At 46.4% G+C, this 25,184-nt stretch overlaps 1 protein-coding gene across 11 annotated transcripts in view; it reads right to left on the reverse strand.

Moving 5' to 3' along the window:
• Window positions 1–210: 210 nt before the first annotated feature.
• DOCK7 (dedicator of cytokinesis 7) overlaps window positions 211–25,184 on the reverse strand; it is a 96,685-nt gene continuing 71,711 nt past the window's right edge. For 3 of the 11 annotated variants that reach the window (XM_036387773.1, XM_036387772.1, XM_036387764.1), the window contains 22 exons: window positions 24,534–24,703; window positions 23,558–23,712; window positions 22,765–22,947; window positions 22,229–22,364; window positions 21,129–21,225; window positions 20,674–20,691; window positions 18,772–18,868; window positions 17,893–18,027; window positions 17,111–17,263; window positions 16,478–16,636; window positions 16,119–16,219; window positions 15,157–15,349; window positions 14,538–14,681; window positions 13,647–13,778; window positions 13,050–13,064; window positions 7,761–7,886; window positions 6,825–6,914; window positions 5,783–6,019; window positions 4,068–4,211; window positions 3,179–3,285; window positions 2,061–2,228; window positions 211–753 (listed from right to left, as the gene is read on the reverse strand). In XM_036387773.1, the coding sequence (XP_036243666.1) occupies window positions 711–753; window positions 2,061–2,228; window positions 3,179–3,285; window positions 4,068–4,211; window positions 5,783–6,019; window positions 6,825–6,914; window positions 7,761–7,886; window positions 13,050–13,064; window positions 13,647–13,778; window positions 14,538–14,681; window positions 15,157–15,349; window positions 16,119–16,219; window positions 16,478–16,636; window positions 17,111–17,263; window positions 17,893–18,027; window positions 18,772–18,868; window positions 20,674–20,691; window positions 21,129–21,225; window positions 22,229–22,364; window positions 22,765–22,947; window positions 23,558–23,712; window positions 24,534–24,703 (2,803 nt within the window). In that variant the 3' untranslated portion in view covers window positions 211–710. Of the gene's footprint in view, window positions 754–2,060; window positions 2,229–3,178; window positions 3,286–4,067; window positions 4,212–5,782; window positions 6,020–6,824; window positions 6,915–7,760; window positions 7,896–8,761; window positions 8,836–11,427; window positions 11,573–13,049; window positions 13,065–13,646; window positions 13,779–14,537; window positions 14,682–15,156; window positions 15,350–16,118; window positions 16,220–16,477; window positions 16,637–17,110; window positions 17,264–17,892; window positions 18,028–18,771; window positions 18,869–20,673; window positions 20,692–21,128; window positions 21,226–22,228; window positions 22,365–22,764; window positions 22,948–23,557; window positions 23,713–24,533; window positions 24,704–25,184 lie in introns of those variants that run through there. The other 8 variants (XM_036387769.1, XM_036387767.1, XM_036387765.1 and 5 more) reach the window with 4 other exon arrangements.

Raw genomic sequence — 25,184 nt, forward strand, 5'->3', positions numbered from 1 at the left:
CCCCTGCTGGACTGAAGGAGGTGAAGGGGTACCAAGCTGTGCCTCCATCTGCTGCTGGCTAGAGGTGGAATTATTGGGTTTTTTTTGTTTGCAGCAAAAGAACAGGGATAACAAACAATCAGCACTCTGTTAATTAATGTTACCATGACTTACCTTGCTCTGAACCTTTTCCCCAAGGATGCTGAGCCCTGAAGTCCAATGCACAGGGAATTAAAGTGTAAACATTCACATATTTAATAGTACCATCAAAATAACCATCAGCATCATCACTACATTAAAAACTTCCAAAATGCATTTGCGTATGGTCCTAATATAAATTAAATATAGGAACTAAAAGTAAAATAAATTTAACATTAGGTAATGCTATAAATAAAGGTAAATGCGTTTAGTGTACCTTTGAGTCATAAAAATGCCTTAAAAAACAGGTAACTTTACAGCTCATCACCAATACTCTGGATACCACTGCCATGATGGGTTTTTTTTTCTTTTCAAACATTGAGAAGTCTACATTTGACATTTCAGAATGATTTTTTGGCCACTGAACACTTTGATGGAGGAAGAGGTGTGTGGGATGTCCAGGATGAAGTCCAAGTTTTATTTCACAATAAAACTTCTTTGATTCCCAGCGCTGATAACAAGGCTCTTTTTCTTTTCAAAACCTTAAATTTTTAAGTGCTTTTTTTTTTTTTTTATTTTGGTTTTTAACTCGTTTAGATTTCCATTTTGCGAAGGCTCATCCTGCTGAAGGAGTCTCTGAGGGAGAGAAAATACAATGATGAGCTCAGATTTTCCATGGTGAAATAAGAAGCCTCACCAGATGAATGACTCTGAATTGATTTCCAGTATTTCCTAGAGCTGGTTACAACAAAAATTAAATCCACTGGCATTAAAACTCATTGCTTTTCCAAGGATTTGGGTTTGGGTTTGTATCATCCAGAGCACTGACAGAAAGTTTAATTCCTGTGTACACACAGAAGCAGCACAAACACCTGCACAACTGAAACCTTATTTAAATCTTTCAAACACATCCCTAAAGTGGAATTTGCCAGGAATGCTTGGAGTTGGACTCAGTGATCCTTGTGGGATCCTTCCAACTCAGGATATTCTATGATTTTCAGGGTATTTTATGTCATACCTGTATTAGGCTGATTATCTGATCAGACAATAATTACCACACCAAAAGCACTCGTAGGGTGCCTGGCTGGGTGGGGAGGGAAGCTCTGGTATTCCCACCATGCCAGTCAGGAAAATTTGCCAGGGAACAGCTGGGACACAGAGCTGGGGAGAGCTGCAGCATCCCAAAGCTGGGCAGAGAGGGAAGGGACCTTCCTGCAGCACTCCCAGCCAGAAACCCCCTGAGTTCAGCTCCAGGAACATCCAGCCTTGCCCTGCTGCCAAGGAGCTCCACAGGGGTCACAGATTCCTGCTGGGAACCACTCCTGGCCCTGTTCTGAGAGCCACAGCCTGGCTGGAAAGTGCTGTACCCCAAATCCCCCTGCTCATCCATCAGCTGCACATGGAGGGTTTGGTAACCCCAACCCTGGAATCTTTCCAGACCAGGTTGGAGCAGCCTGCTCTGGCAGAAGGTGCCCATGGCAGGGGTGGGACTGGATGGTGTTTCAGATCTTTCCAACCCAAACCCTTCTGTGATCCTGTGATTCCCACTGGGATTTTTATGTCCTGTCTCACACAAACCCAATCTCCAGCTCCCTGGTCTTCCAGCACCAACAATTCCCCCTGCCCTGGAGCGCCTGATCCCATTTTCATTGGGAATAAACTCCTGCCACGCTGAGGGTGGTTTTGCATCTAAAAGGAATGGGATGCAGGATGGAAACAAACAAAAAACCAACTGTCCTAGCTGAGGAACAAAAGGAACATTGCAAACACCACCTACCACAGCTGCTGGGAAGGGAATGTGCTCTCAGGAGGGACAGAAGGGAACAGGGATGGGCTCAGCCAGGAGAGCCAGGACCGAAAACAAACGGATGGCGCAGGATCCCGGGAAGCTCAGAGCCCTCAGTTTCACACCCTGTGCCCCGAGAGGAACCCCAAATATGCACCTGTGGCATGTGACAGGCAGCACTGCCTTGTAGAGCTGTGGGATCTTCCTGTTGATCAGGGGCTGCAGGGCCTCCTTGAGCCGGTGGTAGTTGCGCTCCAGCTCCCGCTGATATTCCTTCTGGTCCGGCCCGATCAGGCTCTTGTTCTTCCTCAGGGCATCCTCACACCTGCAACACAAACCCTCTGAGAGCTGGGCACGCAGAAACAGCCCCTTGCTGCAGGTCTGTTCATCCAACAGTACAAACACAGCCACTCTGTCCCTCTGGGATCACAGGGATCACCCTTTGTCCTGTCTTTTGGTCATCAGGGCTCAGCTGAACCACCTGGTGTCCAGGGGGCAAGGAGAGGGTGTCACATCTCCCATTTCCAGAGTGACAACTCCTTTTTTATTGTCATTTACCCTCCACTTACATTTATCCTCTCTGAAGAGAAATGAAAAGCTAATTTCCACAGAGCCACTTCCAGTCCCAGAGGATTTAAAGATGACTAGAGTCAGGAGAGATTAACAAACAGCAGCCTGGGATGTTCATCAAGAACTCTTCTGCTTGCAAAGATGTAATTTAAATAAAGGGTAGGAAAACAACTGTATCAGTAAATCCATTTATTTCACAAGGGAAAGCTATGCTTCCACTGGATCTATTTGCTCACAGCTTTTTCATTTCAATTATTTTGGTGGTTTTTAAAATGTTTTGGTGCTATAAAAGATGCTGCAGTTTGCATGACTCAAGGAAAGTAGAGCAGCCAGCACATTTCTCCAGGGAATTGTGCCAGCATCCCTCCACTCTGCTTGGAGAAATTCACTTCAGAAGGAAATTTCATCTCCTGGCCAGTCCAGCAATTCCAGCTGACCCTGCCAGGCTGGGAGCTCTGGCCTGTTGTGATTTTTCTGGGACATTTCACAGCTGAGCTGGGATCAATTCCTCCCTGCTGAACAGCAAGGGCCACGAAGCCAGGGAGCAGCAGCACCAAGAGGGAAGGGCAGGGCAGGTGAGGAAGGAGCTGCACATGGAACCTGGCAGGTGGAGGGACAGCAGGACAGCCCTGGGTCACTGCACTGGCCCCGCTGGGGTGGCAGCAGCCTCTGCACCTGGCAGTGCCCTGGGGACCCTTCCCATACCTTTTGGTGAAGTCCTTGAAGCAGAGGCGGAGTTTGTTGTGGTGTCTGAAGAGCTTTGGATCGTTGGGGATTTCAGACAAGAAAACTTGTGCAACTTCTAATGGTCCCTTTAGGAGAAGAAGGGGCACAGTGAGCTTCTGGGAACTGTCTGTCACACCCAATCACTGGAGAAAGTTCAGCCACATAGAAAACATCCACAAAACACAACGTTTCCTTACACAAAGCATCCTGAAGAGCTGCAGCTGGGAAATCTGGTGTAAATCACCAACCTCAGTGACAACCGAGTCGCCTTTAGGCCTTGCTTTGTTTTATTTAAAACTCTGCTTTTGGAAAACAGTGTGAGAAACTGCACAGATTCTCCATTTGTTTTCCTTTATAAGGACTCCTGACAAAGTTTGCTCAACTCACAACTGAGGCAAAGTTTAAACAATGCAGATGGAAGCCAGGGAGTGTTTGCCAGCACCACAAACTCAACCCAGCACTCAGAACTCCAGCTGATTTTTTTCCAGATCGTGCACTGTGCTTTACTCAGGCTCCTTCAGCTTTTCCTCAGTTTTTCTCCACTGCTTTCCATTTTGTTGAAAATCCACAGCAGGACACAATCCTGCAGAGCCTGGCTAACAAAGGGAAAGTTTAGGCAAGAGGAGCAGGCAGAAACTGCTGCAAGTGCCAGGAAGGAGCAGTAACTGAGGGAGGGATGTTTCTTCCCAGTTTCTTTCCACATTTTCAAGACTCTTACTCAAATAGCAAAATCACTGGGAACAGCTGGCCTAGACCTACCCTAAGTGACCCTAAACACATCCCACAGACTGAGCAAATTCCAGGGGAATTGAGAAACAAGGCCCAAGGCTGTGCACTGCCAGAGCCCAGCTGGGACAGTGATCCTCACCTGATTCACTGTGGTACCTACTGATCCCTGCAGCACCATCTGCAGCATCTTGGGGTCTGCGGGGTCTTGGTGGGTGGCAAAAGCCAATTCCTGGGTTTTCTTCTGCATGTCCTCGATGGCGACCTCGATGGGAGTCAAAATGATCTAAGCAAGAAGCCAGAAGAGGATTTTTGTTATGGCTGAGCTTGGGAACCAGGCACAGACCTTCAGCAACACCCAGGCCACAGTGGGGTGGTGTTGGAACCCTGCTTACTGAGAATTTCAGACTTTCTGCGCTGACAGGCACTAACCCCCAAAGAACATTACATTTGACCTAAAACCATAAAGAAAGCTTCCAAAATTAAATAATATAACTAAGATTATAAATATATAATTTAAATAAAATTATATAATAGCACATAAAAACTTAGAATTCAAAAATTTAAAATATAATATATATAAAACAATATATAAATAGAAATTTTGTTTATATATAAAATAATATATATAAAACAAAAACTAATCCTTCTTCACTTTCTTCAAAAATTAAAATATTATATAATTAAATAAAGAATCCACATTACAAACTCAAAATAATTAATTATTAAATTAAAAATAAAAATAATTTCAATATAATTTCTTAATTAAACAATTTATCCTTAAGAAACGTTATTAAAAAATACAACTCCATTTTTAATTTATTAAAATTCTATAAAACTCACAATTTATAAAACTATAATTTAAATTAAAAACTAGTAAACAGCTAAATCCAAACAAAAATACCATCTCACACATTTAATCCCAACCTTAACAAAAACAAAAACAAACAAACAAAACAAACAAAAAAAAAGGTTTGATTTTTAGCTGTGTTTCTGGGTGCCCTAGAGCTGTCTGAGATGTTTCTGAGTGGCACTTGTGTCCCTTTGGGTCACTGCTCACAGTGTCCCAGTGACCACACCTGATCCTGCCCATCCTTGGAAAATTACCAAACCTCCATTATCACAGAATCATGAAATGGTTGGGTGGGAAGGGCCCTCAGAGCTCATCCCATCCCACCCCCACCATGGGCAGGACACCTTCCCTGGACCAGGCTGCTCCAACACCAACCCAGCCTGGCCTGCAGAGCTCTTCAAGCATCCCTCCCTGGTGTGGAGGTGGTGGGGCAGACACAGCCCTGAATCAGTCTGGGCCTACTTTGGGTCGAATGGCAACAGGGAGAATTCCCTAGGAACTCCTAAGCTGTCACGGACATATTTCATGAAAAATTTTTTTGTGAAGATCTTTTCTCCTGAGAAGCTGAGAAAGTACAGCTTCTCCATGTTTTGCTGCTTTAGAATGTGATTCAAAAAATTGTTTACCCAGCATGTGAAATTGTTTTTACTTGATGACCAATGACAGCCACCTGTGCTGAAGCTGTAAGCAGTACAAGATTTTATTATCATTCCATTCCTTTCTATACCTTGCTAGCCTTCTGATGAAATCTTTTCCTCTATTCTTTTAGTATATAATTTTCTTTTAATATAATATACATCATAAAATAATAAATCAACCTTCTGAAACATGGAGTCAAGATTCTCATCTCTTCCCTCATCCTGGGACCCCTGTGAACACCACCCCACATTTGGTGCCCCCGAGTGAAGAACATTCCCACACTGAGCTCCTAAGGCCAGCTGGAACGGAGCTGAAGGAGCCTCCTGCACCACCAGGCCCCACTGCCCACCCGGCTGCAGCCTCACCTCCTCCTTGTGGATGACGTTGATCCTGGTTTTGATGTAGGGGAAGGCGTGGGAGGTGGTGAGGATGGTCTTGCGCTTGAACTGCTCGTGCAGGTCGCCGTGGGCGCGGCCGTCCAGCGTGAAGGGCGTGCAGTACATGAAGCGCCGCAGGTTGTAGTTCTTGTCAAAGTAGGTGATCCTGTCCTTCATCTCGTACGTGTCGAAGTAGGGCTCCACGTAGGTGATCTGGATGTAGGCCTGCAGCAGGGAATGTGCTCCTCAGCTGTGCTGGCCCAGCTGGAGCTGTGCCCTCCCAACACCGCTGCACCAACTGGGGCTGGGCTCTGCCTTCAGAAATCCCACTCAGACCAGAGGGAGCCAGGTGCTGCTGCCAGTTTGTGGGCTGGGCAAAGCACAGCTCGCTGTCCTTCCCTTCTCATGCCTCTCACATCATGGAATCATGCAATGCCTTGTGTGGGAGGGAGCTCAAAGCCCATCCAGCCCACCCCTGCCACAGGCAGGGACACCTTCCCCTAAACCAGGGGGCTCCAACCTGCTCCAACACTTCCAGGGATCCAGGGGCAGCCACAGCTTCTCTGGGCACCCTGTGCCAGGGCCTCACCACCTAACAATGAATTTCTCCCCAGTACCCAATCTAAACCCTTCCCTGCAGGTCATGCCCTGCCCTGTTTCCCAGGCCTGCTCCTGCTCTTTCTGCTACTCTCAAAGGACGTGGCACAAAGGTGACAAAATGCTGCAGCTGCACAAAGCCAGGGAATGGCACAGCCCCTCCTGCCTTGCACCCAGCAGAGCAAGGCCAGCACAGCCTCTGTCCTTTCACCTCCTCCCTTCCCACCCACCACTACCAGGCCAAGGAAGGGAATGGCCAATCCTGCATCCCTTGCTGGAATTATTTTCCCAAACTCTCCTCCCAAGCAGCCACAACATGCTCAGAACATGGATTTTGTTGCCCACGTGGTGAAATTCAGGGCAGAATTTGTCCCACTGCATTTTCACCCATTCAGGACCTGTTCTATCTCTACACCTGTACTTGTGCCCTTACCTTGTTGGGATCAAGTTTACATTTGTCCACAGGGTTTGAGTCCTTGATCACCTCCAGCACATCTTCCCCAAACCGTTCTCCATAAAACCCCTACAACCAAGGAGAAAAAAAAAATCAAATGCAGCCCTGGTGAGGGCTGGAGGGCAAAGGCACCATTCAGGGCAGGTGAAGCTCCACATGCCTTTGGCAGAATGTGACCTGCTGAACCCAGGAGAATTCCAACAGTCACATTCCAGGGTAATGGGAAAAAACAAGCCCTGGAAAGCAGGAGAGCCTTCCAGCAGTGCCTGGTTCTGAACAAGGCATTTGGGTTTGTTTTGTGTCTGTGTGCAACTAAAATGGGTCAGTTCAGGATCCACTGGTGCTGGAAATAGAATGTCTGAATTTCAGTTATTTATTTTAATTAACATTTAGATTAACTGTTTTAATCATAACCTATATATATATATAAATTATAAATACTGTGATATTCCTAAATTACTCTCAGCCAGCATTTAGCAACGTTGTCATAACCTACTTTTGTGGCAGCACAGCCTGGGAAAATTAATGAAGCTTTAAGTTTTGTTAAACCAACTCTGCTGTGCTTCAATGAACAAAGGCTGGGAGAGAGAGATGGACTGTTGAGTGAGGTTGGACATCTGGAATGCAGAACTTATGGACCACAGGGACATCTTGGAGAAACCAGAAGATAAAGAAGAGACTAAAGATTCAGTCTATGCCTTAGGAAGACCTTACTGGAGTAGAAAGATAATGGGAACTCCACAAATTTTCAGGGAGAGCCTCTGATCAGGGAATTCCTCTCCTCCCACAGAGGTGGCACCAGCAGGAGGGCAGGGGACACCAGCCCAGCTCTCAGACACCCAAACTGCTTTTCTGAGGGGCTGCTCCTGTGAAATAACTGATGATGAAGTTAAACTTCCAGTGAAACCCTCTCACCTCCAGCCGATGGGAGATTTCAGCCAGCTTGGTTATTGCAGGCTCCTTGTAAACAAACTCTTGCTCATCCAGGTCTCCAAACTTGGTTCCATAAAAACCAACTCGGAAGTAGGTGCCAAACATCCTCTTTCCATCCTAGGGATGGAGAAACAAGAGGTTATTTCAGGGTGGAGACACGCACACCCCCAAGCACGGCTGCAGGCAGGCTCCTGAATTTATGCAAAAATGAAAAGAAATTATAAAACAAGAGAAAAAAATTAGAAAGAAAGAAGGGAAAGAAAAAAAAAAACCACACCTGGAACTCAGCATGGATGCATTTAGCAGCAAACACCACAATGGAATTATAAACTAACATGGAATTCTATGGATCAGTTACGACCATCAGCCCAACCCTGCAATGACTTCTCCCAACCCAGGAGGAGCCTGGAGGTGCCAGCATGGAATTATGGAATGGTTTGGGTTGGGAGGGGCCTGAAAGCCCATCCAGTGCCACCCCTGCCATGGGCAGGGTCATCTCCCACTAGCCCAGGTTGCTCCAAGCCCTGTCCAGCCTGGCCTGGGACACTTTCAGGGAGCCAGGGGCAGCCACAGCTGCTCTGGGAACTGGAGACTCACCATCTTCACAGGGAACAATTCCTTCCCAATATCCCACCTAAATCTATTCTCTTTCAGCTTAAGAAGCATCAGATGTCTCTGAGAGGCAGCCAAAGGCAAATAAATCCCTTTGTTGAGATAATTATCTGAGGCTCTCCAAAGCCTGTGCAGAGACCCTGCAGGGGGTCAGACACCCCTGGAATCACCCAGCATGGATTCCCCCCAAATCCACCGTCCAGGAATTGCAGGGTTGGGCCCAAGTCAATGTCCAGTTCACTCACACACACACACACAAGTGCTTTTGAACCAGCATTCCAGCTGGGAGGTGTTACACTCTCTAGGAACTGCCTAGGAGAGAGGGCCAAAGTCACTCCTGGTGAAAGCAGATGCAATCCTGTGCCATGTACCTGCTTCCAGGGGAGCCAGTGGTGAATTTGGCCCCGAAACGCAACAAAAGGAGAGAAACAAGAAAGATTTTTTGCTGGAAAGGCAACGGAGAAAATCTGATTAAAAGAGAGAGAGAGAGAGAGAGAGAGAAGAAAAATGCTTTAAAAATTAAACACACCTTGCTTGTGTTAAAGAACTCACGCTGCATGCACAAACCAGGGATGCCTTTCAGCAAGAAACTCCAAAATGTTCACCTTTACTCTCGTGACAAAGTGTGATGCAGTTAAGGACACTCTGGGTCCCTGAGCTGGGTTAGGGTTTGGCTTCAAACAGCCCTTACAGGTGTCCTGGCTGCCAGGTTTTATTTTAGTATTTTGCTATGGCAAAACTGATCTCTTGTGGTGATGCTGAACACGATCTATGGAAGGCAAAGAGGATAAATAAGCCAAACTAAAATTAAAAAAAACCCTTCAGGCAAACTCCAGACTGCAAAAATCACTGGCATGGCCACTTCTCCTGGCTGGAGGAAACTCTGGAGCATCCCCCTGGAGGTGCCTGAGGGCCAAAAACTTCCACTTCAGAGCTGAGCTCTGCCCTCCGGGAGGCACCTGGGGTGAGTAGCAGCCCTCATCCCAAAAAAGCAACACCAGGGCTCCCTGGACCCTGCTCTAGAGCCTGTCCCTCTGGGAATCCTCCTGCAGAGAGGGGCTCTTCTCCAGCCCCACTGAAACCCCCAGAGCTTTCAGCACACCACAGGACCCCAGGAGCCCTCCAGGGTGGGAACTGCAGCTGCAGAGCTGCTGCTGTTTCACTGGATGTTGCCATTTCCCTGGACTCCCTGCCTCTGTCCAGTGCCCATCCCTCTGGATCCATGCAGGACTGAGCTACTGAACCCTTTTTTCCTCATCACTACCTTTTCAAAGCCACAGTTTTGGATAACATTATCCACACTAAAATCCCTCAATATTCAGCATTTCCAGCTTCCATCTCACTCTCACAGACAGAAGGCTCTGACTCCAGGGCTCCTTTCTCAAAGTCCTTCCCAAGGCAGCACCTGGGGCAAGGTGGGGTTGGAACCTGCTCTCTTTAAGGTCCTTTCCAACCCAAACCATTCCATGACTCCGTGTCTGCCTGGGGGGAGCTGCCACATGGATCAGCTCCCCAGAGCCAAAGTTTGTGGGATCCTGCCCCAGCCCTGGCACTGGGTAGTTGAGGACACACTGATTTCTAATTCATGAGCTTTTTCCTCCCTCCTGGGCCAGGGGTTTCCAGGATGGGAAGCATTTGCAGAACCAGATCCTTACAAGTGAGTTTTTGCCATGGACACCTGCCCAGGCAGCTCCTTTTTACAGGCAGGGTAAAAATGACAAGGGAGGAAGAGAATGCTGTCTGCTGATCAGCATAAATCCCTGAGGAGTCCTGCTGGCATTTTCTAAATGCATAAAATAAGAGTTTTGGGGCACTGGGGAGCCCCAGGAGTGGCAGGGCTGCAGGGAAGCCTGGTGAGATTCCCTGTCCCTGTGTGAGGTCAGCCCCCAGCTCATCCCCACGCTGCTCTGGCTCTCCCTGCTAAATCCAGATGCTGGATCCCAGTTAAAGGGACCCCAGAGGCAGCAGGGAGGAGCACTGCCAGCCCCTGATGTGACTCATGTTGGGAATCTGTGCCTGGAGGCAAGGGAATGGGAGCAAAGGCCTTTGGGGAAACACTTCCAGGCCTGCCAGGGATATTCAGGAGCTGCCACTTCCCTGGGATCAGCCCCATGCCTGGCACTGGGGACAGGGGATGGCTCTGTACTGGCATCTCCAACTCAGCCAACACCAAACCACTTCCCAGCCACAGCAGGGAAAACTGAACAAATCATTAAATGCTCTGTGGTCTTGTTTCTGGCAAGAGCTAAAAATGCAGATATGAGGGAGGAATTATTAAAAGCATCATATCTCCTATTATTTTATCAAAAAATAATAGGATTTTGGGAGGAGAAGAGAATGAAGGTGAACACTGAATAGCCATCACACAACTGGCAGAGCAGGTAACAGCCACCATGACTTATGAAGGTTCATGATTTGTTATTATGCATGGTAAATACCTTTCCAAATATTGCTGGGAATAAAGTTTTGGGGTTATCTCTTGCACGCACACAAAAAGCTTTGCCAACAAGATTTGGGGGGAAATAAAAGATAAATCAGATGCAAGAGGGATCATTGCTTCCTCCTCCAGGACAGCAGCAGCTGCCTGAAGGGTGCAGGAACAAAGCAACTTCTTCAAAATACAGAATTCAACCCATCTTTACCAAACCCAGCACTGTTATTTTCCTGCTCAATTTTAACCCAAGGTCCTTTACAGTGTTGCCAACTACTCCAAGTCTTCCAATATTGATTTTTTTTGGGAAAGAATCAGCTCCTGGAGCCCTGTTATCCACTGGCAACCTCCCCATGCACAGCTTGAAAAGAGTTTTTAGATTCTCGTGGCACAGCATGAAAAGATTTTTTTCTTAATTTTCCTAATTGGAAAGCAAACAAATAGAATGAATTCAACAATTATTCCATGAATAAGCACACCAAGCCCATCAGTTGGTGTGTTTAAGGAGAGCTCAGGAATGCTCTGGTGCCAGCCCCAGGACACTGTAATGCTTGTAGATGGCAACACCACATTCCTTGTGCCATGAGGGGGGTGCTGCTGTTGGCATAGCTCTTTGCTAAAATGAAATTGGGGGTTCCACAGTGTAAAACAAAAAAAAACAAAAAAAAAAAAACCAAAACAAACCAAAAACAAACAGGGGAGGTGGGGGAAAAGGGGCAGAGAAAGGGAAAAAAAATTCCACAAGTAGGAACTTACCACAACAGACAATAGTAAGAGTGGGGAGGAGGGTCAGCAACCAGGGCGATAGAGGAGAAAACAGAAAGTATTTAATTAGGGAAATTCCATAAAACAAACAAGCAGCAAATTGGCAGCAAATAAATTTTAAAATTAAAAAAAAAAGGGGGGGGGGGCGAGCATCCATTAAAATATTTAAAATAAGGGGAGGGGGAAAAAAGGGCAAAACATGCAACAAACCTGAAAGCTACAAAGCACAAAGGTCAGAAAAAGTGTGGCAATGAAGGAGCACGATGACAGACGAGAGCTGAACCCACGGTGTCTTTTACCATGCAGTAAAACATGACCAAGTGGTGTTAGAATCATAACCAATGGCAGGAGTCTCTCCAGGGGTCGATTTAGGGGCAGAATAATAAAACAGATGCTCACAGGCCTTGTTGGCTTGAACACATTTGCATCATTTCCACACCTAGCACAGGTTCTCTGCTGGGCTATGTCTGCCTGGACCTTCCATGGGGACAAAGGGATGATTTCCAGGGCCAGCCCTGAAGTGTCAAGGTTTTTAAGCTGCTCAATTTCCATTTTTTTGCCAGGCTGGAATTGAAGCTGACATTCAGACATCTCCAGCCTTAATTATGTCCCGCAACACCAAAGGTTTTTTTGTCTCAGCCTCGGTTCAGTAAATTTGTGGTGGAAACCTGGAGGGAGGTGGCCCAAAATGAGCTGCCTGATCCATAGAAAAGCAAAAATAAGCTGAAAAGATGAAGCCTAAACAAAGAACATCATATTCACAGAGCTTTTTAGTGCTTTTTGAGACTTCTCCATGCTCATGCACCCACTGTGCCAGCTGGACTAGGGCTGGAGTCAAAGTGGCCCTGCAGATCATTCAATTGCTTTGTCCATTTTTAACCCAAAAGCGTGGTTCTCGTGGTGTGTGTTGCAGAACTGTGAGCACACAGCTTTCCTCAAAAACCCAGGCAGCAAAACTGGCCCCAGTTAACACAACTGAGCCCTTTTACTGCCAGATAAACCCCTACATAAATTGACTGAGAACAGAAGGAAGCAGTTTCTCCTCTGAGATCAAAGGTGCACCTGCAGCAAACCAGGTTTGTGTTTGGTACCTCTGAGCATTGGTGCTTAAATCGACCCCTGTGGGTGGGGTGAAAATATGGTATGGAGGGATGATTTTCTGTGTCAATGCTGATGGAAAGAAATATAAACAAATTATAAAAACAAACTAGTGATGATACAGTGGCTCATTCACCAAAGAACCTCATTAGTGGAACACGTCAGCATCCATGCACTACCTACAGCTGCTTATGAAGAAATTCCTACTACAACCACGGTTTATTGGGATTTCTTTGGTTAATGAATTGTTTTAAACAGCAGACAGCAACAGAAACACCCACAGCTAGCACATGTGGGCAAGCGTTGGCGTGAGTCATCTGGAAACTCAATTAGTGTTCTTTGCTAACTAAGATGGAGTTACCTACCTCCCAGCCAGTACTCTGTGTGATAAAAAGTAAAAAGGGCATGTCACAGAAACCAAAAAAAAAAGAGTTTCAAAGGCCAAAACATGACCAGCAATAAGCCTGCAATGGTTTCAATGGTTCTAAGTCATCATACAGCCAAAGCAGCCTCCTCTGGCCCAGCACAGCCAGGCCCTCACAGCCCTTAATTAAGCTGGTGGCTTTTGCACCATCCAAGTTTGGAAAGGTTCCTTCAATTCTTTAACCACCACATGAACAAACAAATAAACCCCCCAGCACTTCTGGATGTTACCTACCAGGCTAAAGGCAAGGTACAGTGGGTTTTCCCAGCATGCAAAATACAGTTTAAAAGAACATCTGAAAGGGTAAACTGGAATTTTTAAGTCTTGGATAGTTCTGAAGTTACAACAAATCTTGGTTTATGATGTTCTCTTGTATTAAATTCCAGGAAAAAAAAAAACTGTTAATGATCCTTGTATTTACTGTGGATCATCATTTGACAATTCTCTGGAATCTGAATAATGGTTTTTCATTTTCCTTGCACTGAGCATTTGAAGTTTCTTCACAATTCACCCTGCAGCTGAAAATTCAAACCATTACCTGGTGAACAATCTTGCTGAATGCTTCCTGCAGTTTACCATGAATAGTAGACAACTTCTTGGCATCTCTGTTGGCTTCATGAATAGGAATAAGGACTTTGTAAACCTCATTAACTGCTTCATACATGCCAGCCTACAAAAATAAGGCCCATCAGATTGCTCTATCAATTCAACAGCCAGAAAAACACACAGCATTTAAATGATAAAACTGCAAAATGAAAAGGTGGCTGAGACTCCACTGTGGGATAATCACTTCATTTCTTGAAATGCACCCAGAGATAAATGGAATAAAATCCTCAGTTACCCCTGAAATCAAGAGCCTGGTGCATTACACCTTGCTGCCAGTAATTAGGATCATTAACATAACCAATCCTGGGATATTTTGGATGGACACAGGCACAGGAGTAAACAATCCTAACCAAACCTATGGGCATTAAATATGGAAAAGCTCAAGTGCACATTTCAGCTTTTTCTGTTCAGTACATCTTCAGCCTGTTTGACTTCTGCATCCACTTCTGGCACCCCAGAAGAAATGGACTTGGGAAGATGCTCAGGATCTCTCTCCTGGAATGGGTCCAGCCTATCTTGGGCAGTCACTGCACAGAGGGGCTGAGCAGGAACTCCAGGTTTTTGCTCTGGATTTATTGCTACTTGTGCTTAACCCCACTGAATGACACTTCATGTTGTGCCATGGGAATTAATTCACTCCTTCTCCTTGGTTTACTCCAGAGAGCAAACCAGGCTGTTTTAAACAATTAAAACTCCAACTGTTCTGTGCAAATGAAGCATTTACAATAGCATTACACACTCAAGAGAGAAAACATTTTCCTTCCTACTGCCCAGCAGTGTGAGGTTGCTGGAGAAGGGAGGTAAAGAAATGAAAGTCTTCTACCATGGAGAAAGATGCTGCAGCCTGTTCCAGCAATCCCACCAGGCCAGCTTCTGTAAAATACTTCCCAGAACAGATTCCTTCTTCATCTGGTGACACAACATCATCAGAAACTGCTGACTCTTCCAAAACATTGGAAGATATGTTCTGGGGAGATACAAGAGATAAAAATATATTTACTCAATTCAAACAACACTCAACTTTCAATACTTTGAAAGGCAGTCAAATCCTGGAATTTCTGTAGACGTGGCTTTCTATTTTTGTAGAGTATATATATAAAATACAGCTTTCTATTTTTGTGGAGTATACACGTAAAATACGGTTTTCTATGTTTATAGAGTATATATGTAAAATATTGCTATTTTTGTAGTGCATATATAAAATATATCTATTTTTGTAGAGTATATATGTAAAATACTGCTATTTTTGTAGTGTATATATAAAATACATCTATTTTTGTAGAGGATCTGTATAAATACATATTCCTCACAGAGCAGCATCTCATTCATGCAACAAACAGCGAGCATGGTTTGAGGATGTAGGCACAGAACTCCCAGCACATGGAAACACTTTGTAGCTCAGCAGCAAAGCCCAAAAACCCCTTAGAGAGGATGATGCCCACCTGGAATGTCACACAGCCCACAGGGAGGTACTTCCTGTCCTCCAGCATGCTCAGGTACTCGGCCACCAGGGCTGCAGAGTGCACCAGGCACTGGGCAGACTCGGCGTGGTTGCTCCTCTCAGAATGTTTCCCTGCCATGTTCTGCAGCCACGTCAGCCTCAGGTCAGGGGAATTCTGGTAGCCCTTGGCAATCCTAAAGGGAGACAAAACCTCTGTGCTTCCATGTCCTTTCCTTCTGAACCAGCACAGCCCTTCAGCATGGTTTTTTCACACTGTGTTTAGTCGCTTCTGCTTGAACACCAACCCCCTTGGTGCTGTCTGGAAATCCCTGAGACAAGAAGCTGTTGAGATGGAAGCCACCCTGAACTACAGATTTCTGAGCCAGTTAGTGGTGGGTGAGCAGTGGGTGATGCTGAAGCTCCTGCCCAAAGCCCATGTTTCACCTGAGGCTGGTGGCAATCCAAAGGTGTGGCACAATCAGAGCACACCTGCCTGGCTCCCTACAACAAAACCTCTGCTGACCACTAAGAAGCCCTCAGGGCCATTTGTGCAGACAGCACCATGAAATTTGGCACTTGGGAGCTTAACTTGGCTCTGGAATATCTTTTGCATATGGATACCATTGTATGTACCACCAAAAAGCCTTCTGGGCAAGCAAGTGCTGGAAGACCCCCAAGCTTTCCCTGCAGCAAGCAGGGAGAGTTCCCTACTCAGATGGAAGATGAGATTTCCAGGGGTGGCTGGGGAATGAAAACTCCTTTTAGCCAAGATAAGCTGCCCAAATGCCAAACAAAACCTCTCAGCACCACAGTCAAACACAACAGACAGGCATAGATTGGTCTGTGAGCAGTGAGACCCAACCTGCTCCACAATCAAGTCCTCTAAGTGCCCCAATGTGCAGCATCTGAGCCCAAACCCACGCTGAGCACTGACATCTCCTGTCCCTACAGTGCCAACTCTACCTGTACATCAGGTCAATCAGCATTTCTGGATCTTCCTGGTGCTCCTTCATTTTAACTGTGTCTGACAGGATCATATGGAGGTTGAACACTAAATCCTGGACCTGTGAAAAATAAGCTGTTGTAAGGAACTGGCAATGGGAATTGAGCTACACATTGTTATGTGAGGAACAAAGTCACTCTGAATTTTTGCATCTTGTCAGAACTAATCAAAGACCTGAGTTTTATGTGATTAGATGATTAAAAATACCAAAATCCAAACCCTTTCCAGGAACGCCAGCAAATTCCAGTTCTAGATGGAGGTTTAGGCAAAGCCTGTTAATGAATTACATATTGCATGTCTTGTAGTTTCTGTCTTTTACCTGGTCAGGAAATGTTGTCTCCCTAAGTTCCAGATCCTCCTCAGCATATGTCAGAATAGTCTTGAGGGAACGCCGCAGGAATTCTTCATTGAAGTTCTGGGATGTCCCCACCAGGGATGAGAGGGACATGGTCACCTGCATCTTCACTCTGGCAAAGTTCTGCAACAGAGATGTTGTTATGGTATTTCAGCAGCCTGGAGACAGTGCAATAGCAGTGCTTTGTTCATGGCACCCTCCTCCTGACCCGCCAGAGAAAGAAAACTGAAGTTTTGCAAGAAAGGCTGTCTCAGAGCAGTGATTAGAATCAACCTGGTGCAGCCAAACATCAAAATCTGATGATTATTTAGTTCCAGATAAAGGTTCTCCTGCAAAAATATTAATGTTGTCTGTTTGCACATGGTGTCCTCTCACACACTCTGAACAGGATGACCCTCTCATGAAACATCCTTGATCCCAGTTAGTTTTGATTTGGTCAAGCTTTAAAAACTTTAATCCCATTATCTTTGCTGTCAATCCCCCCCCCAGGCCCTGGCCAGAAGCAGGGTGCCCCCCAGTTCTGTGGGGGACTGCACCCACAGCCAGCAGCCCCAACCCCGTTATCTGCAATAACCCAGGGAGAGCAGCAGGACTCACGTTCCCGATCTCGAAGTTCTGCCTCATGAGGAGGTACAGGGAGGCACTGGCGTGGGACCTGATGGGGCCAATGCTGCTGCTGCAGTGCCTCAGGAGCCTCAGGCACAGGTCTGCACACTGCTCTGTCTCCTCCTCAAACAGCAGCTCAGGGAACTGGAAAACAGCAGGGGAGGAAATCGGAACAGGCAGGGATGAGCACTCAGACCAACAGGCAGCAGTGAGGGTGCACTGCAATGAGAGGGAGCCCAACCCCTTCTGTTTTGGGGGAATGATGCTCATTTCAATCACTTTACAGTAAGGCAGAACTGGCAGCACAGGAAGGCAACTCATTTTATCTTCCACTCCAACTTGCTCCTATATCTACACCCTCACAATGATTTACATCACTCCCAAAATCTCAGGCTTAAAACTTTGAGCTTCAACCCGCACACCTACAGAAACTGGGAAACAAATCCATTTAAAGTGAGATTTGTCCAGCTTAAACCCCACCTGTGCCTTGAGCTCCCCACACTGAGCAGAGCTCCCCTCTTCCCACTCAGTGCCAGCCAGCAGGAACTCACATCCCAGCCATGGTGTGTGAGCTGCACTTTTTGCTGCAGCCAAGCCCAAAATGCAGAAATGCAGGTACTGCCCATGAAAACCAGGCCAGGCTATGCTGCCTGAAAATTAACACTGCCCAAAATAATAATTGCTTGGGGAAGTGGCCCCATACAAAGGAAGGAACAGCACCTTCCTCCCTCAGTGCTGCTCAGGGGGGATTTGTGCCCCCACAGGGGATTCACCTTGGAGACCAAAGCTCTCTGTGTGGCAAAGCAGTGCTGGAGGTAAAGGGCACTTTGGTTGCAGGCCATGCTGTGCAGCAGCACTTTGAGCACCCCGCCGAGGATGCTCTCCTTGGACTCCGTCACCGACACGGTCTGCAAAGGAAACCAGGACTCCATGAGAAACAGGGAAAACAAGACTCCATGAGAAACAGGGAAACAAAGATTCCATGAGATACAGGGAAACCAAGATTCAATGAGAAAAATGGGAAACCAAGATTCCACAAGAAAAATGAACCTCCTGTGTGCCTGTCCAGGTGGGAGAGTGCAAATAGCTCTGACCAAGAGCCCTTTGCATGGGGAAATGACCCACTTAGCTGGGCCTGCCAAACAGCCCCGTTCTGAGGCAACCCCCGGGTGAGGAACACCTGAACAATCCTTGGGATTCCTGGGTCTCTCAGCAGATCAGAGGTGGATTTGGGAAGCATGGTCCTGCCTGCTCCCAGTCCATGCCCAGGTTCATCTGTACAGAAATCAGGGGACAAAGTGAGTACAGGCCCAGGAGGTTGACCTGGATCCCAGTGATTCGAGGCAGGTTTGGGGAAAAACTGGAGGAACTGTTTGGGATAGGGCAAGATTTGGAAATTTTTACAATTCATTCCTGAATAACTATTTCTTATATTACAAGGAAGGGAGACTCTTCAAATCTCAATTTCAAGACTGAAGGAAGGTATTGCAATGTAAAACCAGATTGTTCCAGGCTGGTATTTGAAGAGGCATCACTCCCTTGCTGCTGCAGCTGAACAGCTCTCTCAGCACCGAGGCAGTTCTGTTTAACCAAGTGCTGCCTGGCCAGGTGACTGCAATGCCATTACATCTCCATTTTCTTATCAGCCTCACCTGTACAACTATCTCTAGAGTATCCAAAATTATCAGGTTGGCTTCTGTTGCAAGATTCCCGTCGATGAGTGCTTCGTGTTCTATCTCTGCCCTTGACCTGATCAGAGAAAACAAAGAAATAAAATTACTTCCTGATTTAGAAACAGACCTACATATTTTCCAGTCAAAAATGTTCTCTCACTAGCAGGAAACTCCCAGTTACAGTTTGCATATTTATCACTGGACAACACCACAAAGATATTTCAATGCACCCCCTGAGAGGACAGGAAGGAAAACTCAGTTTTTTTACAAGTACAGACTTACAGAGGCTTCACGTTCATCATGCTTGGAGAGCTCACACTGCTCTCTGACACTTCACTACTCTCCCAGAAACACAACAACAGTTTAGAAGCCCAGTCCAACTCCAAACTGGCTCAGCAGCATCGTTAGGCATGCGACAGCACAACCAGGAACAGGACATGTGGCTTTATGCTGTGGACACACGGTGGTGCTACACGAGCTGGGAACCTGCACTCCCCCTCACACTGCAGCCTGCCAGGCTGCAATCTTATCTCTCCAAGCTACACTGCGTTTAATCCCTGAAGCACAACTTCCTCTCTCAGCTGAAGGACAAGGTTTTGCTGTTCCATGCCAGGCACTTGTTTTCCTGGAAAGCCTTGCAGAGTCCAGACACCCACTCACACCTGTGGCTCCAGGAATTCAGCACACCCAGCCCCTTCCAGTGGCACCAGCTGCACTGGGCACAGATCCAGGGGTGTACTCAAAGAGCACAACCCTGGCCTGCCCTGCCACAGGTGCCGTCACTGACAGACTCGTGCCAGGCCAAATCCCAGCAGCAGGGTGACCAAAATCCCAGAAAAAAACACACAGAAAGAGGGAGAAATTATTTGGCTCTTGGAGCTGTATTGCAGCAGCCCTTCCCTGCCACACTCCACATCTTCTGGGAGCTGGCTCACACCCCCAACATCTTCAGGAACCTGATCCCCCATAAAATAATACCATCTGCATAAAAAGACAGCTGTGCAGAGCTTTTGGAGTGAAAAGTCTTGTTTATGGGGTTTCAAAGGGCCAGGCTCTACCTACACACACAGGACACAGCAGAGCCAGTCACAGCAAGCAGGGGTTAGAAAGCAGCTCTAGAGAGTTTTATTTTATCTAAGCAGCTCATTTTGTGAGGTGAGACACCATCCTTTGACCACCAAGGAATTCCACAGCTGTTAGATGTGTACTTGAGATCCTTCTGGGAAGGACAGGACTCAGACCCAGTGTTGGCAGTGAGCTGCTGAGTCTTTCAGGCCAAATTCTAATCTGGTGTGACTCTGGAATTTTTATGTACATCACTTCATCAGCAGGGTGAAACACCCTGGTCATTTGGCTTTCCCAATGACTCAACAGGACTGGAGCCTTGGACAAAAAGCCACCACTTGTCATAAGGAGAAATTACATTTTTGTGTGGGACAAAACAATGAAAGGCTGTGAAGAATTGCTTTCTAGTCCAGGAAGAGTCAATGTCTGCAAGGATAAAATTTGGCCTGATCTCCATGTGGGCTCTGAGGATCCCATTCCTCAGTTTCTTCAGAGCTTCCCTCGGGCTGAGGTTGCTTCCCTAGGATAAGGAACAATTCTTTTGCTGGGAGGATGGAGACTACAGGTTGCAATTTGAGGAGACAGAAAACGTGCACAGCAAAGCTCAAACACAACTCCTGAGCCCTCTGGATTAAACCACACCAAGAGAGGGAATTTTCAAGGAAATGGGTGTAATAAGCCAAAAGAGCTCATTCCAGTCAGTTGCACACACACACTGAGAAGTTCTGCCAAGCATCACAAACAATGCTGTGATGATTGAGTCTGCAGATGTACAAAATGGCAATTTGTAAGAACTGCACACCAATGCTACAGTACCTGGCTGGTTTGTGGCTTCTAAAAGCACAGCACATGTGGAAAAACAATCAAAGTGATGGATTAGGACAGGAAAAGAAAGCGAGCTTTGAGAACTCCAGAATGCTCTTATGGAATAAAGGAAATATGACATGAGATATAAATGCTATCTGTGGAAACTCTTAATGGATCTTCCCTCTAAATTACAGCTTAGGGCAGGGTTTTAAGACAGTAATGGATCGTATAAATCTCTTTAAATCTGATTTGGAAGTCTAAGGAAGCAAGGGACAGCAGAAAGGCAAAGAGTGGGGAGGGCAGTGTTGGAGTAAAAGCTGTTTGTTTGCTTTTTTTTTTTTGCAATGCCAGCCCTGTGCATCTGAGGGCTCAAACCTGAGCTGGCAGTGACCTTCTGTGGGGAGGGGGACCCTGCTCTCACAGGCCTGGCACAGGGGTAGAGCAGAAGGAAAAGGCAGAGTTACTTGTCAAGCTTCTCGGTGTTCTGCCGCCAGTGAGTCATATCCTTTCTCCATCTCAGGTTCTCTTGACTTCCAAAGGCACTCCCAGAAGGGCTCCTCTCTGCAGGGAAACAGCAAAACAACAGCAGTCAGCTGATGCTCGCTTCAGCTGCACGAGCAGCAGCTCCAGATCTGCTCACAAGTGGCAGGTGGCAACAAAGATGATTTTCTAGAGCCTGAGGCTCTGTGCCACTCACCCAGGATGTTTACATGGCCCTAACTCTGTCACTGCTGAGTGGCATGAGACACAGAGAGGCAGCTGAGGCACTCACTGGTGAGAGGAGTCCCCTCCTTGGACTGCACAAGGAGCCTGAGTGTGCCAACCCTCAGCATTCCAACACTGCTGTCCTTGACTGGCACCCAGGAATGTTCTCAGGGTGCTGCCAAGACCCCCCCTTTCCACCTCACAATCTTTTATTCTCATTGCTGGGAGGGCAGGGGAATTTCAAGTAATAAAAGTAATCCAGCCACATTAAGAAAAAAAATAAAGGTTCCCATCTCTGAAGTGATTCCTTAATTATGGCTCTAAACTACTTTTCCACCTTAGCCCACAAGGACAGGCTCGTGTGGCAGACCAGGAGACAAAATCACAGCTCTGATTCTTGTCCTAACCCTAGGCCACCCTTTGAATTTTGGGTGTTCCTAAAAATTACTGGGTTTTACAAACAGTAGAAATCATCAGAAGGAGCCTGTTAGCCCAACTACAGCTATTTCAAGTCTCCTTAAGTCAGCAGAAATGCCCAGGCATTTTCAGAGCTGTCAGAGCAAAATCAGGCAGTTTGTTTTCCAGGACTCTCCAGAAGATGCTACACTGGAAAAAAATAAAGCAAGAACACCCCATAAATGAGATGTGGTGTCACTTAAAAAGGCAATCAAGTAGCAAATGAAGTGCCTGCAATTTAGGAAAGGTGTAGAGATTTTGCAGACCCAGGGAAGGATGCTGCAAACAGCCTTCCTAGGGGCCTCTTTGTATCCTACACCACAGATAGGTGCAAATAATTGTTGGGGATGGGAGGAGCAGCTTTTGGAAGAAAAGGGATGGCACAGAGGACTCCTTTACTTACCCAGCTGTCCTCTACTTCTTCGGACCATTTCCTGCCTTGCCCCTATGCTGCCCAAAATTGCTTCTTCAAGTTTGGCTCTCATGTCTTTTGACTTCTTAAACGTCAGACTGTTCATTCTTTCAAACACTTTCTTACCCTGCGAGTTCCAAACAAAACCATGAGGGAAGATTTTTCAAATTGGGATATTTGCTATGAGTTAACAACTCAAAATATCTACAGACATGCAGCAAGAAAGGAATACAGATTAATACACTCAAATTCCAGCATTGCTACAGAAAACTCTCTTTTCAAAGTGGCACTGCAGCAGTTCCCAGATGAGGGGCAAGCAGCACAAACTGCTTGAGAAGTGGAACAAGGCACAGACACTCACATGGCTGGGAAGTAAACATGGGAAAAGCCTGGCCTTGGGATTGTGAATACAGGAAATACTTTGGAGAGAGCAGGAAATGCCTTTCCGCAGTCGTGTAAAGGGTGGGAGCGTAAAGGTCCTTGGCAGGGCCCGGGAGGGATTGCAGGAGGTTCCAGCTGGGCAGTACCTTGTACTCAAAGCAGGAGACACAGAGATAGAGCAGGTCCAGCAGGCGGTTGAGCTGCAGCACTGACAGGTCAGTGAACCACTTCTGCAGGACGCTCTCATCCGCGTTCTTCAGCACCCACAGCAGGCAGATGAGGAGGCTGCGGCTGGACTCTGTTGAGAAGGTGGAGTGCTGCCTGCCACTCTGAAACACAGGTCAGGACAGGGCTCACATTCCCACCACCACAGAGTGAGGTTCATCCCTTGAGATAACTGTAATAACCTCAGCAGCTCAGGGGTTAAGCAGAGGGGCTGCATGTTATCTCAAGCATCTCTCAGGGTCTCACTGAGAGTGCACCTAAACCCCAGCAAAATGGGGTGGGGCTGTGGTCCTGGAGTAAAGGTAAGAGAAGGCAGAATGGGAGGGTCTGCCTGCTACCAGAATCAGGATTCCCTCTCTGTGCAGAGAACAGGGAACACGGCTCCTCCTTGTCCTCAGCCACGTAGGATTTACCTGGGGTAGAATTTGTTCTTCAGGTTTAAAGCTCAGAGTGACTACTGCACTTCACAGAGCTTTTATAGAATTGCTTTTTTATCAGGAAAGAGAATTCTCCCACTTTCTGAGGTTTGTTGATTCCTACCCCTCCTTGGCATTTTCTTATGCCCCTCTGATACACACACAGCAACATGCAAATGTGCTTTGTCCCCCTTGTTGCCCCTCTGCACACCCAACTACAAACTGATGTGGGTCCCCACAGAGCCTGCTGGATATTTGCTCGTTGACACAGACTGAGGGTCAGGAAATGGATTTGTACCGAAGAAGGGAGTAGGAAACTGCTGGGCCTGGTGAGCTGGGGGACAGAAGTCCCTGCAATGGCCATGGCCACTGTCTGGCTGATCATGCTGCCACCCTCGCTCTCGTAATCGTCCACGGCAACACAGCTCGGCCTCCCTCGCTGGTTGTGGCTCTCTGCAGAGAAATACAGGATTTTAGTCAAGCCCCAAATCAAGGCTTCACCCCCCAGACTCCATCCACACTGCTGGTCTCACTGAACTGGGAAATCAAACTGAAAATCATCCCACTCGAGAGGTCCTGCAAAGAACAGGACAATGATTTGAGGCCAAGAAAGCAAAGAAAGCAATTCCCAAATGCAACGTACACAACCTCAGTGCCTAAAACCCTTCTAACAAGGGACAACAGACCTTTTGTCCCTTTGAATACTCCAAATCCCTTCTTGCAGCTTTATTGTGTCATGAAACTCAGAGGATGTAGAGGAGAACTCTAAATTCCAAACTATTCCTGACTGGACTCCCTGCCCTGATTTGAAATTACCTCTGCTGCTCTTTGGGACACTTTGCAAAGCAGCCCTGAAAATGAACTGCTGATGGAGCACATGATAGGAGGAAGAAGAGGAACTCTGCTTATCCTTTGGAATTAGGAACTCTGCTTATCCTTTCGATTTAGGGACTCTGGTACAGTGAGAGGGGTGACTTTTTAAGCAAGTCAGAGATACAGATGGAAGCTGACTTTGCATTTACATCAGCCAGTAGGAGGTCAACTAAAGCACACTGCTTTTTTTAAATTTCATGCTAACAAGTGGGCAAATGCAACTTTTGAGTGTTAACAGGCATTGAAGGCACACTTTGCAAGTGAAAACAAACACCAAAAAATGTCCAAATCAAAATTCAGAAACAACCTCATCTGACAGCAAAGGTGTTCATAATTTAATTTCAGAACCCAAACACCCAAGTCTGGTGAGCAAGACAGGCAAGGCAGAGAATATCAAATACCTGTGAAGTCATAGAGCTGAGGCACAGTTTCCATGATCACGCCAATCAGAGGTAGATACAGCATTGCCACCCGGGCCTTTACCTGGGGGTCAGCGTACCGCGGGTCCGAGTCGTGGCTGGACAGCAGGTTGTGTACCATGTTGATGACCTTCTTATGCAATCCAAATAATCTGTTAAAAGACAGTTGGGTCATGCACATTAGTTAATATCTTCAAAGCAAACTCTCTTTTAAAACTAAGGGGCTTCAAAAAGGGAAAAAAAAAAAAAAAATCCCGTTTTTTATTTTTAACTTCAGGCGAACTGCCGCTGCATGGGTTTTTTTGATCTCCCAGGGATTTTACAGATGGCTGGCTGGTTTTTCACTGTGCCTTGTAAAATGGGCAAAAATATCTCATGGAATGCACACCCATATAATGTGAACACTCTCATATATTCCATTAAAAACCCTCAAAGTCCCAGTTACTGCTATGCCGAAGCATTGAATCTACTAAAATCTCTTAGAAAAACTTAGGGAATACGGAAAATAGGGAGAGAAACTTGAGAGGACAGTGGGTTCAGTAAAACTATTCATTGTATTCTTTTTCTGTTGTTATTTAACACCATTTACAGAGAGACAAACCCTCCTAAACCAGAACACTGCTTTAATCAAAT

The sequence above is a fragment of the Molothrus ater genome, chromosome 9 (assembly GCF_012460135.2).
Source record: "Molothrus ater isolate BHLD 08-10-18 breed brown headed cowbird chromosome 9, BPBGC_Mater_1.1, whole genome shotgun sequence".
NCBI classification, from domain to species: domain Eukaryota; kingdom Metazoa; phylum Chordata; class Aves; order Passeriformes; family Icteridae; genus Molothrus; species Molothrus ater.